General features: G+C 36.4%; 1 protein-coding gene across 1 annotated transcript; it reads right to left on the bottom strand.

Annotated features, from left to right (window-relative positions):
* Positions 1–821: 821 nt before the first annotated feature.
* LOC130961386 (uncharacterized) lies at positions 822–8,971 on the bottom strand. Its single transcript, XM_057887243.1, has 8 exons — positions 8,766–8,971; positions 6,961–7,078; positions 4,473–6,473; positions 4,320–4,374; positions 3,456–3,604; positions 2,900–2,986; positions 2,627–2,755; positions 822–2,088 (listed from the first exon to the last, which is right to left on the bottom strand). Exons 2-8 carry the CDS (start codon positions 7,027–7,029, stop codon positions 1,996–1,998), a joined length of 2,583 nt encoding a protein of 860 aa, XP_057743226.1. The 5' UTR covers positions 7,030–7,078; positions 8,766–8,971; the 3' UTR covers positions 822–1,995.
* Between the last annotated feature and the right edge of the window lie 7,829 nt (positions 8,972–16,800).

Below are 16,800 nucleotides of genomic sequence, written 5' to 3'. Positions count from 1 at the left end.
CCAAATCGGTTTGAATTTTGAGTCACTTACCCATTTTGTCACGTGAAAGCCTGATGAATTGGGCTCCTTTAAATGGACAAACATCAAATGTCTCTAACCGTGTTGGGCTGGAAACTTTGGCCATTGCTGCAATACTTCCTAAACTGTTTTTAATGCTTAAAGAATAGAGAAATATGTAACCAACCCAAGTTGATACAGATGGATGAGGGTCTGTGTCCCTTAACCATCTCTTCCGGGTTCAATACTCACTGAAAGATGAGAATGGAGCTTACTTACTTGAGAGGATCGTCCACTTATACAAAGTAGGATTCAAATCTTCAACACTTATTTAAACAGAAAAGTGAGCTGATCATTTAACCAACCCACTTTGATAGTATGCCATGTCCTTTTAATTGTAACCAGTTCACAGTTTTGTTGAATTAAGATCAATTAATTTATTAAAAATCCGATCTCCACTAAACCATTTTCAGAAGTCCGACAAAAAACTAGAGCATTTAAAAAAACATAAATAAAAAATTACAAATTTAGTGTTTTTAAAATTTTTAAAAACCCTTATGAATTGGGTAAAATGGTTATCCATTGTATTCAACTATTAACACTTTTGGAAAAAGAAGAAAAATTGTGTATTAATGCATCCACAATTGATTTTACATTTTTAAAACTTGTACTTGTTCTTCAGATTATCAATTTTATTCTTGTACTGTTGTTATATAAGACATTCTATTAATTATTTAACTTTGACCTTACGGTAAAATTACATTGAAGTTAAATGAAACTTTTTTGAATTTAAATAAGATATTTTAAACCATAAAAACCAAAACAGGATTAAACGTAGAGGATTAATTTAATAATTTACCTTGCTAATAAAAGAGACAAAACAGAGGGATTCTTAGCGTAGCGCGTAGTTTGAAAGAATGAAATTCATAAGCGATCCCCTCCCAGACTTCTTTCTGGAGGCTTATGGTAATTGTCCTTCCATTAGCCCGAAACTGAGTTAGCATCTTTCTGCCCTAAAAAAAGAGTACGGTGCGCGTCTTTTGATAAGAGATTAAAACGCACACAAACATAGAAATGGATTTCACTGAAGGGCACAGAGCAGATCTGTCCAACTATTCTTTAATTATTATACCTTCACGACAGTTCACTCCATAATTTACAATCAAATCAGTCTCAAACCAGAAACAAAATCAGAATAAAGCAACTAAATATATGTTGTGTGTCTCAGTTCTTATACTGGAATAAATTCAATACCCAAAACTAAAAAACACACTCAGACGGCAAGTCAAGTGAAGAGTTTAGGCAATAAAATACCTCAGCTTTCTTAATATAATGCTTTGAATGGCGACCATATAAAATGGCAATTGACTTACAGCCCAGCGAGGTGGACGGAAGAATACAGCACAGCGTCCTTTGACCAGGCCACAAACTGTCTGATACTTTGACAAATTGGCTTTTTTTATTTAAATATCACTCATACGAATTTTTGTGAACACATAATTCAAAAGCCTAGTTTTATAACATGGACTCATGTATTTTGAGAAGATTTTAACCCACAATAATAAATTGAGTGGAAGCAATCCGTAAGAAAAATAGATAATAAAAATAAAAGACAAATAATTAAAATTTTAACTCATCCTCCTAATTATCTCTAATTTAAAAAATAGATTAAGAATGCTGTTTCAAGCAATACGCAAGGGAGTAATGAGCTTCAGATTCAGCATTAGCGAGTGAGCAAGCATTCTCAGGTTAGGGGGGTTAAATTTGACATAATACAAAAATGTTCCTAAAATAACTATCTACTTACGTCAGCAGAGAAACATGGGGGAAGGAGAGCACTGAACTACAGAAGCCCATTCCCATTCCCATGGAAACACCATTATAGCATCAAAACCATTGACATACAGCATCAACGTTTCCTTACCAAAATTCAGAAAGTGCAATAAAAATAAGCACTTTCTGTTCTCGTGGATCTCTTACTAACATTTACATTTGACACTACAAGGTTTGTGAATTGTCTGTAATATGCTGATCCAGATACTGCTTCACACGACTAGGATTTGTCTCAAATATGAATGGCATCCCCCTCAACTGCAAAATAAAACCAATTGTATTTTATTTCACACATTTCGAGACAACTGTAGCAATTTAACTAAGACTTGATTCCTATTTACATAACTAACCCAAAGGGCATCTTATAATTCCAACCGCCTCCACCTCCCTCAACTTAGAAAATAGTGGTAGTGAGTTACGTATATTTGATTATTTTGTAAACTCGAAGAAAGCAGGGATGGAATTGAAATGAGCAAACAGTAACATGCTCATTCTCATAACAAAAACTGTGTTCTTATATTCCTACTAAGGGATATTGGTAGCACAAAGATTCTCTGACACTTAATTCCACCAACAACTAGAAACAAAAAAAAAAGGGGAATTTGCAGACCATCCAGCACCTATGAACTCCGCAATCAAATTCTGAGACTCATTTTGATTGTCAACAACACATGGTTGAGAACTAGTTAAAAACTTTTATCCATATGCACAAATACTAAGAGCATGTGTACATGCATGCAGGAAAACTTTTTCAAAGAGGATATGAGGTTCTGAAATACGGGCTATATAATCATACCTCAATCAAACAATTGGAGTGTAGTCTTTGAGACTGACCAGTCTGCACTTCTTTGTTATTCACCAATATTGAAGTCTTGCCAAAGTTTTTAATGTAGAAAGATCCATCATTGTGCAGCTTTATAACTGCCTGAAAGTTAGCAAAGGAAGAAACATCATTTATATGTCGATGGGTCAAACTTTGTTTTGTTTGGGGGGGAGTAACAAAATATATGAAAGCACCGAAATCATTGTTGCATCATGAACCAAGTCAAATTTGGTAAATATGACTAACCTGGCGTCGAGATATTTTATTTGCATAACCTCCTTTGCCCAAGTCAATATCTACAGGAACACCTTCTGTTGCCCGTCCAAGTAAAACCTGCAGGAGAAATTGAGATATCACTAAAAGCATTATCTGTTGGCACTTTAATTTGATTGTTGTTCTATGGAAAGATAAATCCTAGAGAATAGCAATTTAGTTACTTTCCTCGCATCATTTGGTGGGTGTTACTTCCAAAAAAAACCATCACAGCTTAGACATTTAAAGGCTCAAAGATTAAAACGCACACAAACATAGAAATAGATTTCACTGAAGGGCACAGAACAGATCTGTCCAACTATTCTTTAATTATTATACCTTCACCACAGTTCACTCCATAATTTACAATCAAATCACTGTATCAAACCAGAAACAAAATCAGAATAAAGCAAGTAAATATCTGTTCATAGACATATATGTTGTGTGTCTCAGTTCTTATACTGGAAATAAATTCAACACATGGATATACCCAAAACTAAAAAACACACTCAGACGGCAAGTCAAGTGAAGAGTCTAGGCAATAAAATACCTCAGCTTTCTTAATATAATGCTTTGAATAGCGACCATATAAAATGGCAATTGCTTCATGTAAAGCAATGGCTCTCTGCATAGAGGAATGAGCACCCTGTTCCAACCTTATGATAGTCCGCTTAGTTTCCTCATGTTGATATGTTGATACTATATTGCAATCAGAATATAATATTGTTAAGCTATCATAAAAGAAAATAGACAATGAAATCAACAAAAACGGAATAATATCCAACTATTTATCTTAGATGTATAGGATAAATAATGTAAACAAACTACTACTTGGAGAGTTTAAAAACAGAATATTTACTGAATATCTGCTGATCAACGAAAACATATTCATACAAAGGCACACATATTGGCACAAGTTCCATAAATTATGTAAACTAGTAGCAGAAGCGCAGAACTCGTGGTCATGCATCAAACATCATCACATGAAGTCTGGTCCATAATGCACAAGAGCTCACCCATATGACGCATAACTACTAGCATGTTTCTAAAATGTCACTAGTGAACTGGAACTCATTAGGGGGAAGCATCAAATTTTACAGCTTCTTCAAAAGGAAAAAATACTACTAAAAAGTATCACCTGTCCAAGGGTCCATCACATTTATCACTGTACTAGACATTAGTTAAATAAAAAATAGGCAACCATAAGGATGCAAAATGAGTGTTTATGAGACTATCCCAAATAACTGAGCCATGCTTCTGCGGCACGAGGCAGAATAAGGCAAGCACCACAAAACATAAAATGTTATTTAGTTGGGACATTGGTTAATTATCTGTACTCCAAATAAACAAAATATAAAAGATGTCAAATAGCATCATGCAAGAAGCAATGACAAAAGTAATTTCTTTGTAATACCTTCCTCATTATAAAACAAATCCTGATCATCTGGATCCAGATCCATATCAAGTATCTGTAGAAGGAAATGAAGGAATAACTCAGAAAATAGCTACAATTATGAAACAAGGTTAAGGTTACTGTTGATTGAAAGGTCTGCACTACACGCCTTACCATTGCCTCTATATCAGAATAACAAGGAACGTCATCATCACTCTCCATATATTGCTCTTCATCTAAAGTTGGAGGAATTGCCACCAGCTGAGACTTGGGAACATCTGAAGACCCCGCTTCAGCATGTTGCAAATGACGATCTTTTGGCAAGGCTAAGTTTTTTCCCTGTTTCATGCCTGAGCCATCAGAATAAGGATGATTTCTGAAGCCATTAGACCCAAGGGTTGGTTTCTCACTAAAAGAGTTTGTCGCACGACTATTTAGACAATGTGTCAAGCCTACATTGATAGGTGTGTCCTTTGGATTTGCATGCATGATAGCATTGGTTGTGCTAGCTTTATTTCCACCTAACCCACCAGAAACAGACATAGCACTCCTGGATGCTGTATGTGATGCATGAGCATTCGGAAATTCACACTTTACCTTAGAGTTACCAACAGGTCCTGGAAGGGGAGGAGATCCCATCACCTGAGAAGATCCACGAAACTCTGCAGGTTTTTTCTGTTCTACCTTTGTCATTCTACTTGTTTCAAGAGCTTTATGGTTACTAAATCCATAATCCTGAACACATGATGACATTGGCTTATTGGATTCTGTATACATCCATTCAGATGAATAGGGAGATGTTGAAGGAGGCACATCCAAGGGTAGTAGGAAAACATCAACATTGCATGGAACTTCTGGTTCTTCAGTGTTTAGTGCACAGAATACAACTCCATTAGTTAGTTCAGGAAAACGAGGATCTTTAACAGAGACAGAAGATGATACTTGGTTATCTGATTTCTGAACTGTTTGAGCATTGCTAGACTGTGATCTATTGTTATCATCTACTTTTGCTTGACATGAAACTGACAGATTTGAAACTTTTGGTTGTGATGCCACTGAAGACTCTGCCTCAGCCTTTTCAGGCATCTGATCTTGGCTAACATCATTAGGAGAACTCAGTAGAAGTGAACTCAGACCCTCATAATAAGACTTATCAATCCCATCTTTTCCATCAACATCCATCAGATAGAGTTCTTCCTCATTAGTGAAGTTCAAGAGAGAATTGGACAGTTCTGTCAGGTAAGCCTCCCCACAAGGAATAGAATCCTTAAAATCATCACATGGCATTTCAGGCTCTTGAATGCTCGCATGTGTTTTCCACACTGGCATTTCCGGGAGTGGAGACAAATGTAAGCTATTAAATGATGTACCACATTCTATTTCAGATGAATCAAATACATCATTTCCATCAAACTCAGAACACAGGTTTCCAGGATCACTGTTGATCTGATCAAATGGGGTCTCTAAATTATCGTCACCAATGAAGCTATCAATGGCTAGTTCTTCTGGAACACCCATCTCCTCTGCAACTCCATTGGAAACATCATCTCGAAGAAATTGAGGTTCTGCAGCTCCATTGGAAACATCATCTCGAAGAAATTGAGGTTCTTCTCTAAGTACATCTTGTTGCTCAGCAGGGATATCGTCTTGAACTGGATCCTTAGCTCCGGTGTAATATGCATGGGCAATAACTCCATTCGATGTAGCACCACCATTCATCATATTTTCAGGAAAAGAATACTGAGCAGGATCAGTATGTAAACCATGGAAACCAAAATGATTGGACATTTCACCTTCGGCCACACAGTTTTCAGGTAAACTCTCATTTCCATTTGCACCATAATTGTCATTTTCAGGATCAACAAGGAAACCTAAGTCCATGGAATTAAACATGTCACTGCGGATTCTTTTCCGCATAGCATAATAGGAAGTCCGTACACTTTCAGCTTTTCTCTTTGCAGAATCAATTTTGCGTTCTCTTGAATTTCCAAACTTGATGAACTTTGACGGGAGAGGTGAAGTAGAAATCTCGAAGTCTGTCATGCTTGCAGATGCTTCCGCAGAAATAATAGGATCATAGAGGATAGAATACCATCTATCGCGTATTTCTTTGAAACTATATCTTCGAGAAAACTGCACCACACCTTTTGCTAGTGACTCTAAAGAAGCACCAGCCTGCAAATATACAAGTCAAAGACTAAACATGGAGTCCCCCTTCAAAACTCAAACCAGACGGCAAGAACAAACATCTATCCAATTCAGAGCAATTGCCCCTTGACATACATAAACCACGACATTCAGAATCATCCACAAACAGATCCACTCTTCAATATGTAAGGACTAAAACATTTTCCCCATGATATGAGTGTCTACTATCCCCAAGACCTCAAATAATACACATTTAATATGATAAATAGTATGAATATGCAATGAATATAACTCATTGATCCCAACCTAAGAACCCTCTAAGGCACACGTTCGTGGATTTTACCGTAGGCACCAACTTTACCTAGCAGTACAACTACTATTCATCAGAAAAGGCGCTAAAGCACATTAGATAGACAGTAAATTAAACAAATACGCAGATGCAAAGGCAACAAAAGATTAGGAATAGAGGTTGAAATCAAAAGCTAAGAGTGAATTGGAGAGAGAGAGAGAGAACCTCAACGGCGTTCTTGAGGAGAAGGTTGTCCTCGGAAGTCCAAGATGAGAGAGTGGCAAGAGCACCCATGGCAGCGGCGGCGGCACCACTGACACCGTCTATCGTCGTCTTTTATATCCTAACATGCCATCAGTGACAAAGGATTCAGAATCACAAAAAATTTCCAAGGTTCTGAAAACCGAACCGGTCATTGAACCGTTCTAACTACTGGTTCACTGGTTTATTGGTTCAACCGATTGTTCGTGGTTCAACCAAAATAACCATTTTATAATAAAATATAAATAAACACACTAAAACATAATTATAGTCTAATATAAACCTTAAAATGTCATTCAAATTAAAAATACTATATCAATCACAATGTTATAATCTTATCCAAATATAAATTCAAAAGTCAAATAACAAAAAAAAAAACTAAATATAAAATACCAACATCAAAGTTTGTCATCAATTATAAAAATCCGCAAAAACAGTAGTCCAATGACAAGAATAATGAAAAGCAAATCACAACAATTATACAAATTAACAATTACAAAATCAAAAACAGCACCACAACAACAATTATCAAATTAACAAAATCAAAAACATAAACTCAGATCAGAATAATTATTCAAATTAATAATTAGCAAAAATACAACAACCTAACAATCATAGGGTCAAAGAATAGCACCTCAATAACAATTTAACAAATTATCAAATTAACAAGATCAAAAACATAAACTAAGATCAAAATAATTATTCAAATTAACAATTGGGCAAAGTTACAAAAACCTAACAAAGATAGAGTCAAAGAACAGCACCTTAACAACAATTTTACAAATTACCAAGTTAACAATAATAATAACATGAACTCAGATATGAGATCAGCACCACAAAACCAAGAAACAACAGCAACAAAGAACTGGCAGCAACCCAAATACAAGAAAGAACAAGAACAAGGAAAAGAAATCACTTCACACCAAAGTTGCGAGAACCGAACCTGTCAGTGAACTGGTCGAGTGACTGGTTCAATGGTTCAAAGATCTAACCGTGGTCGAACCAGTTTAATTAAATATAAAATAAAATTATTAAAAATACAATATAAATTTTCTATAAAATTCAAAATTTCACAATTCAACATAAAAATTGTGATTGTTGGCCAACACTGAATTGTGATTGTTGATCATTATTTGCATTCGGCTTCAATACAATTTATCATGCTTATACCAATTTTTAGAGGGAACTAGATAAATTGTATACTTAAAAGATCATATCAAATTGGTGAAGAATGAAAAGTTATTATTGTACATAGTTTTATTGAAGAATGAAAAGTTATTATTTACGAGCATAACCTGCTACAGTAGAACCAAGAGTGTAGCTATTTTCCAAAATGACAAACTTAAACAGATTTTTCTTTTCTCATCAGCTGCTATGTTGTAATTAACACGCAAACAGTAAGTAATCCTATGTATACAAATCAAAACAATGCTTTTTGGCTTTTCCAGTTTTCCCAAATAATGCTTAACCATGATCTTAAGTTCTTAACTATATTGTTGATCAAAACAATGCTTTTTCCAGTTTTTCCAAACATTTATAACAATGATCAAAACAATGATAATACTCTTACAGATACTAATTAACTTATTTTTTTCAAAAAAACAAGTTATTAATGTGATTGAAATTGAACCAAATTAAAAGAACAGGGACTCAGAGAGGTTGGAGTTGGGGACAAACAAAGGCCAGAGGCCAAAGGCGAGGACGAGGCCAGAGGGTTAGGGACGAGGACAAGGACGAACAGAGACCAGAGGCGAGGACGAGGAACTTACCGTCGACGACCCACGGCGAGGAGCGAAGAAGCAGCGACGGCGAGAGAGAGCTCGAAGAGGGACGTTGAGCGAGAGAGAGAGAGAGAGAGCGCTCGAAGACGGTCTGTCCCCGCCGGCGGCGACAGCACCCTCTACCGGAGGAGAAGAGTTCGGCGATGACTTTGAAGAGGGATGGTGGCTGCGTTCCAAGAAGGTTTAGGGTTGGGTTTGAGAGAGAGAGAGAGAGGGATGGGGGGGGTTTTGGGTGTCTTTCTTATTTGTTTTTTACTTTTTTAAAACACAAAACCGGGAACCTAAAAAACCGAACCGGTTCAGTTGGTTCACTGGTTAACTATCGGCTTGGTTGGTTTTCTACCAATTTTTTGCAAGACGGTTTTAGATATTAACCGGGTCGTCTAAAGAATCGGTTCTCAATTAACCCGGTCGAACCAGTCAGTCCATCCGATTTTTAGAACATTGCTTCAAAGTTCACACATTTTGAAACTCGAACAGATGATGCTGGAGCTCGAAGCCTCGAACACGCGACGGAGAGGGAGCTCAGATGAGGGTTAGAAGCTCGGCCAAAACAGAGGCCAAAGCGTGGTGATAACAATAGGCTGGAGGTCTAAAGCTCGAACAAGCGACGGAGAGGAAGCACAGCGGCGAAAGCACGACGATACAGAGGCGGCGGAAGCTCAAAACAGACGAGAAAACGTGGCAAGCAGACGCGTTGCGACGACGATAGCGCAATGCGGACAGTGGCAGTGGAGATCGTGATGGCGGTGGTGGTTGGACGTTCTTCAATGAGATGGAGACTCCTTCTCTACTGCGAGCCTACGTTCAAGATTAAGATTGAGATTCTGCTGCCTGATAGTGCTCAAGGAACTAAGGAAGGGGATTAAGATTCGAGATTAAGATTCTGCTGCTTGCGTTCGATACCATTTTCCTTTTTTTCTTAATTAATGAACGAAACGGTGTTATTTTGTAACGTTTGTCTAAAATTTGAAAACTAATCAGGTCCAAGTTTGATTCAACCGGGCAGTTTCTGGCCAGTTCAGCAGTCCAATAATGATTTTTGAAACAAGTAGTTATCCTTTTTGCCGAAATCGCTTTTTTCAATGGTTTACGGTTCGACAGGCCGATTCAAACCGATTTTTAGAACGTTGAAATTTTTAACAAAGTTTTCTAATCAAATATTCAGTAATAAAAAATTCATAATCCAAAAAACAGAAAAATTAAACAAAAAAATCAGATTCACCGTCCAAACTAAATTCAATGTTTATGTATCAAAGTTTATTAAATAACTTTAATAATAATAGGCATAATATATATGTACTCAGTGCTTAATATTCATAGACAGAATTAAGTCTAGATTCTTGTAATGGTGAACATTACTTAATGGGTGCATATTTGGTGGCATCATGTCATTAGTTATTAACTTTAATTGAATTAAATAAATTGTTGTATTTGACATTGTAATATTATATCTACAACATTATATATAGTATGAATTCTAGTACGAAAACAAGTTAATATGTTCTGTTGGAAATGTGGTGAATTTAATTGTATTTTGGCTGATGTTGTGGGTTGAGATTGGTTGAATTTGTGGAAACCGTAAAGATGATTATATGTCCAATTTTAGGAGAAGTTATGTCCAATTTTTTTTTTGGAGAGTTTTATTGAATAATTCATATAGTTAACATGTACTGATTAGTGTTAATAATACATTCATTTTTCAGACATGACGATAGGTAGTAGAGGTAAATCGAGTGGGTCTCGTGGTCGTGATAGAGAGAGAGTTTCCACTGAATCTCCTGCGACTGTTCAGTCCTCGCCTTTTACCTCGGCTGCCCTGTCGACCCCTGTGATGTCACAGGCGGGTCTAGCAAACCAAAAGTTCATCATGATCCTAAACCCGAACTACGTGTCTCCTTCTGCTATGCCCCCTACAGATCCAACGACAAAGCCCGAGGTGGGTGATTCCTCTAGTACCCCAGCAAGATGCCCATCCCCTACCGCCCGTCACCCGGGTGAGAATTTGGCCTGATGGCATGCAGGCGTGAGTACATACAATTTTTTAATCTTAAGTTTGTTAATCTTAAGTTTATGCATTTCCATGTGTTTGTTAATGTTCGGTTTTTTCTCTGATAGTAATGCTTGCACACAAGAGATCTCTGAGGTCATTAAGTCGATGTACGACCACCCATGGCCAACCTACACGTAGATCCCAGCTGAGACTAGAGATCAATGGTTTTAGAAGTGGGCGGTAAGAACCCAATAATGTTGAATTAATTAACTGTATTTGAACTGTATTTTATTTCGACTAACTAATGTTGTTAAATCACTTTGTGCAGTTGAAATTAATATGGGATGCATAGCATAATCTCATTATCAGGAAGATCTATGACCACCGGGCCGATAAACAACTTCAGCAAATGATGAGTGACGTTTATAAGGGGCGCAACCACATAATATCGTGGATCCGTCCATCCATCAAGAAGGAACTGGAGGCCTATTTTAACAATGATGAGGGGTTCAAGCATTACCGTCTAATGAATGTCACTAACAGGGCTTCGCCCAAGTCGTCGAAGTATACGGGTGGGTCGGCGACCTTGATGAAGACGAAGAACATACTGGTAAGAATTTTGTCATTGTTTGATTTTTTTAGTAGTTACCTGAATCAGTTGGTTAATTTGTTCATTTATTTTATTGGTTGATATATTAATTTGTAGTCTAAGTCGTTGGATCGTGAGGCGACACTAGCAAAGACCTACAAGTATACCCATACTTTGAAGGGCAACAAGGAGAGATTTGATGACAAGCAGTTTGCGGCCCATTATGTAAGTTTAAATCAATTATAATTTTTAATTTTTTTTTGTTTAAAGTCAATTAACTGTTATCCTAATCACGACGTGTGTGACACAAGAGGATTACACACAGAGGTTGGAGGCCGCGACCCAGCAATTTCAGCCGCCTAGTAAGAACAATGAAGCCAGCTTCGAGACCTCAGTGGTAGATCTTGATCGGGTTTGGCGTGAGACCGCCTCTAAACCCTAAAAGAATTGCCACTTCGGGTTGGGGTTGTTCTTCGCCAGTGGCTCTGCTCCTCCGCGTTGGCGGCTTCCTCTACCTCTGTCTCTGTCACTAGCCTTGCCGATCCCCAGAAAGTTGTTGACTTGAGAGAGGAGGTGCAGAAGCTGACACAAGAGTTTCACCAGCAAGCGGAACAGTCTGAGTAGAGGTACAACGACCTTCTTGCACACGTGGGAGGAGCCGTTGCCTTCAGCTCAAACCTGACGAAGAAGCTGGAGCAGTTAGATCGGTTGCAAGAGCATATGGAGGTGTACAACCAGCAGATGCACGCTGGAGCTAGGGGCGTTGGAGGCAGCGGCACTGCTGGTTCCAACAGCAACACTGCTAGTGGGGCACCAACATCAGCACCTACTTTCCCACCTCAGCCGAGGGACCACAATAACAATAACAACGACGATTATCAGGATCTGTAGGGTTTAGGGGTGGCAACATGCACCCTACTCGCAGGTACCCAACCCGACCCTACCCGGTCGGGTAGGGTTGCCAACCCGATCCGCAGCGGGTTGGGTAGGGTTCTCATTCGGGTCGGGTACGGGTTAAGCCTCGACCTGCCCGACCAACCTGCATCCTATATATGTATATGTTATATACTTACATAAAAATATGTTTCAAGTGGATGTTGAAGTAAAGACCTCTCACTAAATGCAAAGGATCCCTAACCACTAAAAAAAGATAATTAATTGATAATTTAATAATTTTTTTTACATAAAACTCAGTTCTATTTTAAATTATCATCAATAAATATATTGATGTTGCATCTTTTTTGTAACCCGCGTGTAGGGTCGGGTACCTACTGGTTAAGAACGGGTAGGGTTAAGGTTGGGATATTCTCAACCCGCGGGTAAGATTGAGTTTATATAAAAATCTTAACTCGCGAATAGGATTAGGATTGGCTTTAAACCCTACCCTACCCATTGCCACCCCTAGTAGGAGTTAGGGTATTATTTTTTTGTTTGTTTACTTCATTGTATTCTATTTCTGTGACATTTTATTGTATTTAGACAATTTATTTTTAATAAAATAATTTGTTAATTTCTAATAATTTTTTATTTTTGCTAACAATTTTGTTAAGAAGAGTTTAACTGTGCCAAAAAAATAAAAAAATAAAAAAAACATTATCATAGAATTTATTCTACGGTAACTTGGCGCCTAAACACATGAAATGGCGCCAAAGTTACGTACGGTAATTATCAACTTAGTCTCAACAAATCCATTGAAAATGCTAATGGAAAATTGCTGGTAATTAACCTCGGACGAAAAAATTCGCTGATAAGCAGTTTTTTGACGACGTTTATACCGTCAACTCCAGAATAATGGTAAATTCGATGGTATTCAATATTTTTTTTGTTGTGTGATTCCAATGAAAATTTATACCCTACCAACATATTAGATGACATATCCAAAAAATCACAACCAAAAAAAGAATTAATTATTCGAGCATTTTAGAACAAAATAAAACAGAACATAATAGAACAAATTAAAAAAATTACAGGGCATAATCATGTATATTATATGCTAATGGCCATAGGCTAGCAAACCAGTTTAATAACTAGAAAAGAAAATAAAAAAAATTAATAAAACTCATTTAAACACAACAAAGCCAACACAAACACAATAAAATCAACACAAATAAAACAAAAGGAATTACGATGAAGTAGTCAGCGACATCTAGCAATTCAGGAGAGAAGAAGAAAGCTACAACAGCATGACCAAACCACCCATGGTGCTTGAGTGATAATGAGAGGACAGCAGTGTGACCAAACTACACCTATGCTACTCTAGTAATGACAAGAGGAGAAGAGAAGGTCGAAGGAATAGAATGAGAGACGTAAATAGTTGCCACACCACCCACCACAACTAGCATCCATACTTCAATTTTGAATTCAGATTAAGAGAAAGGCTTCAAATGCAGAAGGGAAGAGAGGAAGAGGGAGAACCTAGGGTTTCAATCTTTCTTAAACACAGATTTGGACTTGGGCTTGGGTTCGGGTTCGAGTTGGGTTTTACTGGGCTGCACAAAACTAAAGTTATGGACCAGCTTTCTTCATGAAACATGGGTCATTGGAAAATTTGCGCTTCCAGTGAGTCTATGCTTTTTTCCGGCATTTCTATGCGATTGCCACTCCACCAACACAGATAGTAAAAATGCAACGGAAAAATAGAACAAAAGCATAAAATCGTCTGTTTCTACGAGTAAAAGCGCGATTTATCTACTTTGATTACAACCACTATAATTATGCTATTATTTAGATAAAGATATAATGGAATAAAAATATTTTTTTTAAAAAAATTAATTTTAACTAAATAACTAAAATAAAATGTAATAAAACATTTGAAATAAAAATAAAATAAAAAAAATTGGCCAAATATCTATTCTATTATAAAAATTTCGGATTTTTTCACTTAATGATAAAGTTGGCGTGACATGCTTCTGAGAGTGTTTTCTGATTTATTTCTTTTAATTCATTAAATACAATTCATTACAATGGATTAATTATATCAATTAATTGATTTGATTAGATATTTAAGTATCACACAATTTAATATTATGTATATCAATTAATTGAATATAATTGTTAGAGTATAATTAGGATCAATTAGATCAATTAGCATTATTCAACATATCTTAATATTTATTATAGGATATTACGTCTTTATTATTTCGATTCTCTTATCACCTATAAATACGTTTCGATATTGTATCATTCTACACAACTTGAATAATTACAAATCTTTTTCCTATTGCTCCCTCTCCCCTTTCTAACATGGTATCAGAGCCATTGTATCTTCCTTGAATAGGATAAGTTGATTTTCTTCTGGTAAAATCACCGTACTTTTCATACTTTTCTTCCATGCCATTTTTTTCTTCTCTTTTGTCAATACTTTGATGCTTTTCTTACCTTACTGATTAGCTCATCTACTACTTACTTATTCTCATGAAGAAACTATATGTTTTTTTATCACCTTCCGAAAGTTTGTCATCTCTTCGCACTTTGTGACTTTTCAACAGTTTTTCGGCAGTTTGCCATCTTTTCAACAGTTAGCCACTCTTGCAGTAGTTTGGTGCGGTGTTACAACCCACAAACTAACCGGCAAGTGCACCGGGTCATACTAAGTAATACCTTACGTGAGTAAGGGTCGATCCCACGAGAATTGATGGATCAAGCAACAATGATTGATTGATTAGCTTAGTTAGGCAAGTAGAAAAGAGTGTTTGGATGTTCAAAAGGTTTAAGTTCGAACTCAGAATATCAAAAAAATGGACAAATAAATAAGTTGGGATAAAATATGGAGAAAACAGTTAAGGCTTCAGAGTTATCTATTTTTCCGGATTAACTTTTCTTACTAACTATTTTAATTATGTAGGATTTAATTTATGACAAACTATATGTGACTAGATCCTAATTCCTTAGACCTTTCTAATCTCCTCTAAAATTCATTAACGGCCAATTCTTTGGTCAATTAATTCCAATTAGATGGTGAAGTTCAAATTCCAGTTTATATGCCACAAAAATTCTAATTACCCAAAAATAAGATGATTATATGTCACGTATCCTATTAAATCCAAATAATTAAAATTTAGGAGAAATTATTTTCAAGCTGTTGTTCAAGTAAAGAGCTTTTTCAAGTTTTACAAGAACTCAAATAGAAAGAAGGTCATACTTCCGTTCCACCCAAATTCATAAAATAAAGAGCGAAAATCATTCTTAAATTATAAATTCATACATAAATTAAAATAGAAAAAGCAATAAAATCAATCCATACAAATAGACAGAGCTCCTAACCTTAACAATGGAGGTTTAAGTGCTCATGGAATGCGAAATGTAAATTTGTATAGAATTCCCTAATGAAATCCCCTTCAATGGAACCTCAATCAATCGAAGAGAAGTCTCTCCTTTTTATAACTAATCCTAATTAATTTAAAATCTAATATCTAAAATTAAGATAATATCTTTTCCTATTTTAAAATCAAATTTGAATTTAAATCAGAATTAACTAACTATTTTGCGTCTTGTAACGTGGGGACCACTTGACTTCACTGGATCCGCGCCTAACTTGGATGCTAAAATGGGGCCAGAAATCACCCCCCAGCATTTTCTGCATTTTCTGCACGTGACGCATGTCACGCGTACGCGTCAGTCACGCGTACGCGTCGATGGTCTTTTTTTCGAGTCACGCGGACGCGTCGGTCATGCGCATGTGTCGCTATGTAATTCTTCAAATCACGGGTATGCGTCAGTCACGCGTACACGTCGCCGTGGAAAGCTCCAAATCACGCGTACGCGTGACTCCTCGCTACCATCTCATTTGATTCTTGTGCTGCAGAAACTCCATCAAATCCAGCTGAATGTTACCTAAAATAAACAAAATTATAAAATACTCAAAGTAGTATCCATATTGGCTAAAAGATAATTAATTCTTTATTAAACTCAACAAATTAGATGCAAATTCACCAGAAAAAGATAGAAAAGATGCTCACGCATCATAGTTCCGTTTGCGTTCTCTTCCGCCTGTTCCGTCTGCGTTCCTTTTCGACAGTTTCATATGCGCTTCTTTCCGGCAGTTCCGTCTGCGTTTCATTCCGACAGTTCTGTTGCGCTTTCTTCAGGTAGTTCCGTTTGCACCTGTTCTATCAGTTTATGCATTTTTTTTATTTACTTGTTTCAAATAAGTTTTAAACCCAAGTTGTCACTTGAGTTTGATGGAGAGATGTTAGAGTATAATTAGGATCAATTAGATCAATTAGTATTTAACATATCTGAATATTTATTATAGGATATTACGTCTTTATTTTTTTGATTCTCTTAGCACCTATAAATACCCTTCTATATTATATCATTATACACAACTTGAATATACACAAACATTGTCTCTATTGCTCTCTCTTACCCTTTCTAATAATAATAATAAATACAATTTAATTTAGTTAAAAGTTTATTCTTTTATATATATATATATATAT

The sequence above is a fragment of the Arachis stenosperma genome, chromosome 2 (assembly GCF_014773155.1).
Source record: "Arachis stenosperma cultivar V10309 chromosome 2, arast.V10309.gnm1.PFL2, whole genome shotgun sequence".
Classification (NCBI taxonomy): domain Eukaryota; kingdom Viridiplantae; phylum Streptophyta; class Magnoliopsida; order Fabales; family Fabaceae; genus Arachis; species Arachis stenosperma.
Note: the sequence above shows the minus strand (reverse complement) of the source record. Positions and strands in the feature narration are given on the sequence as shown.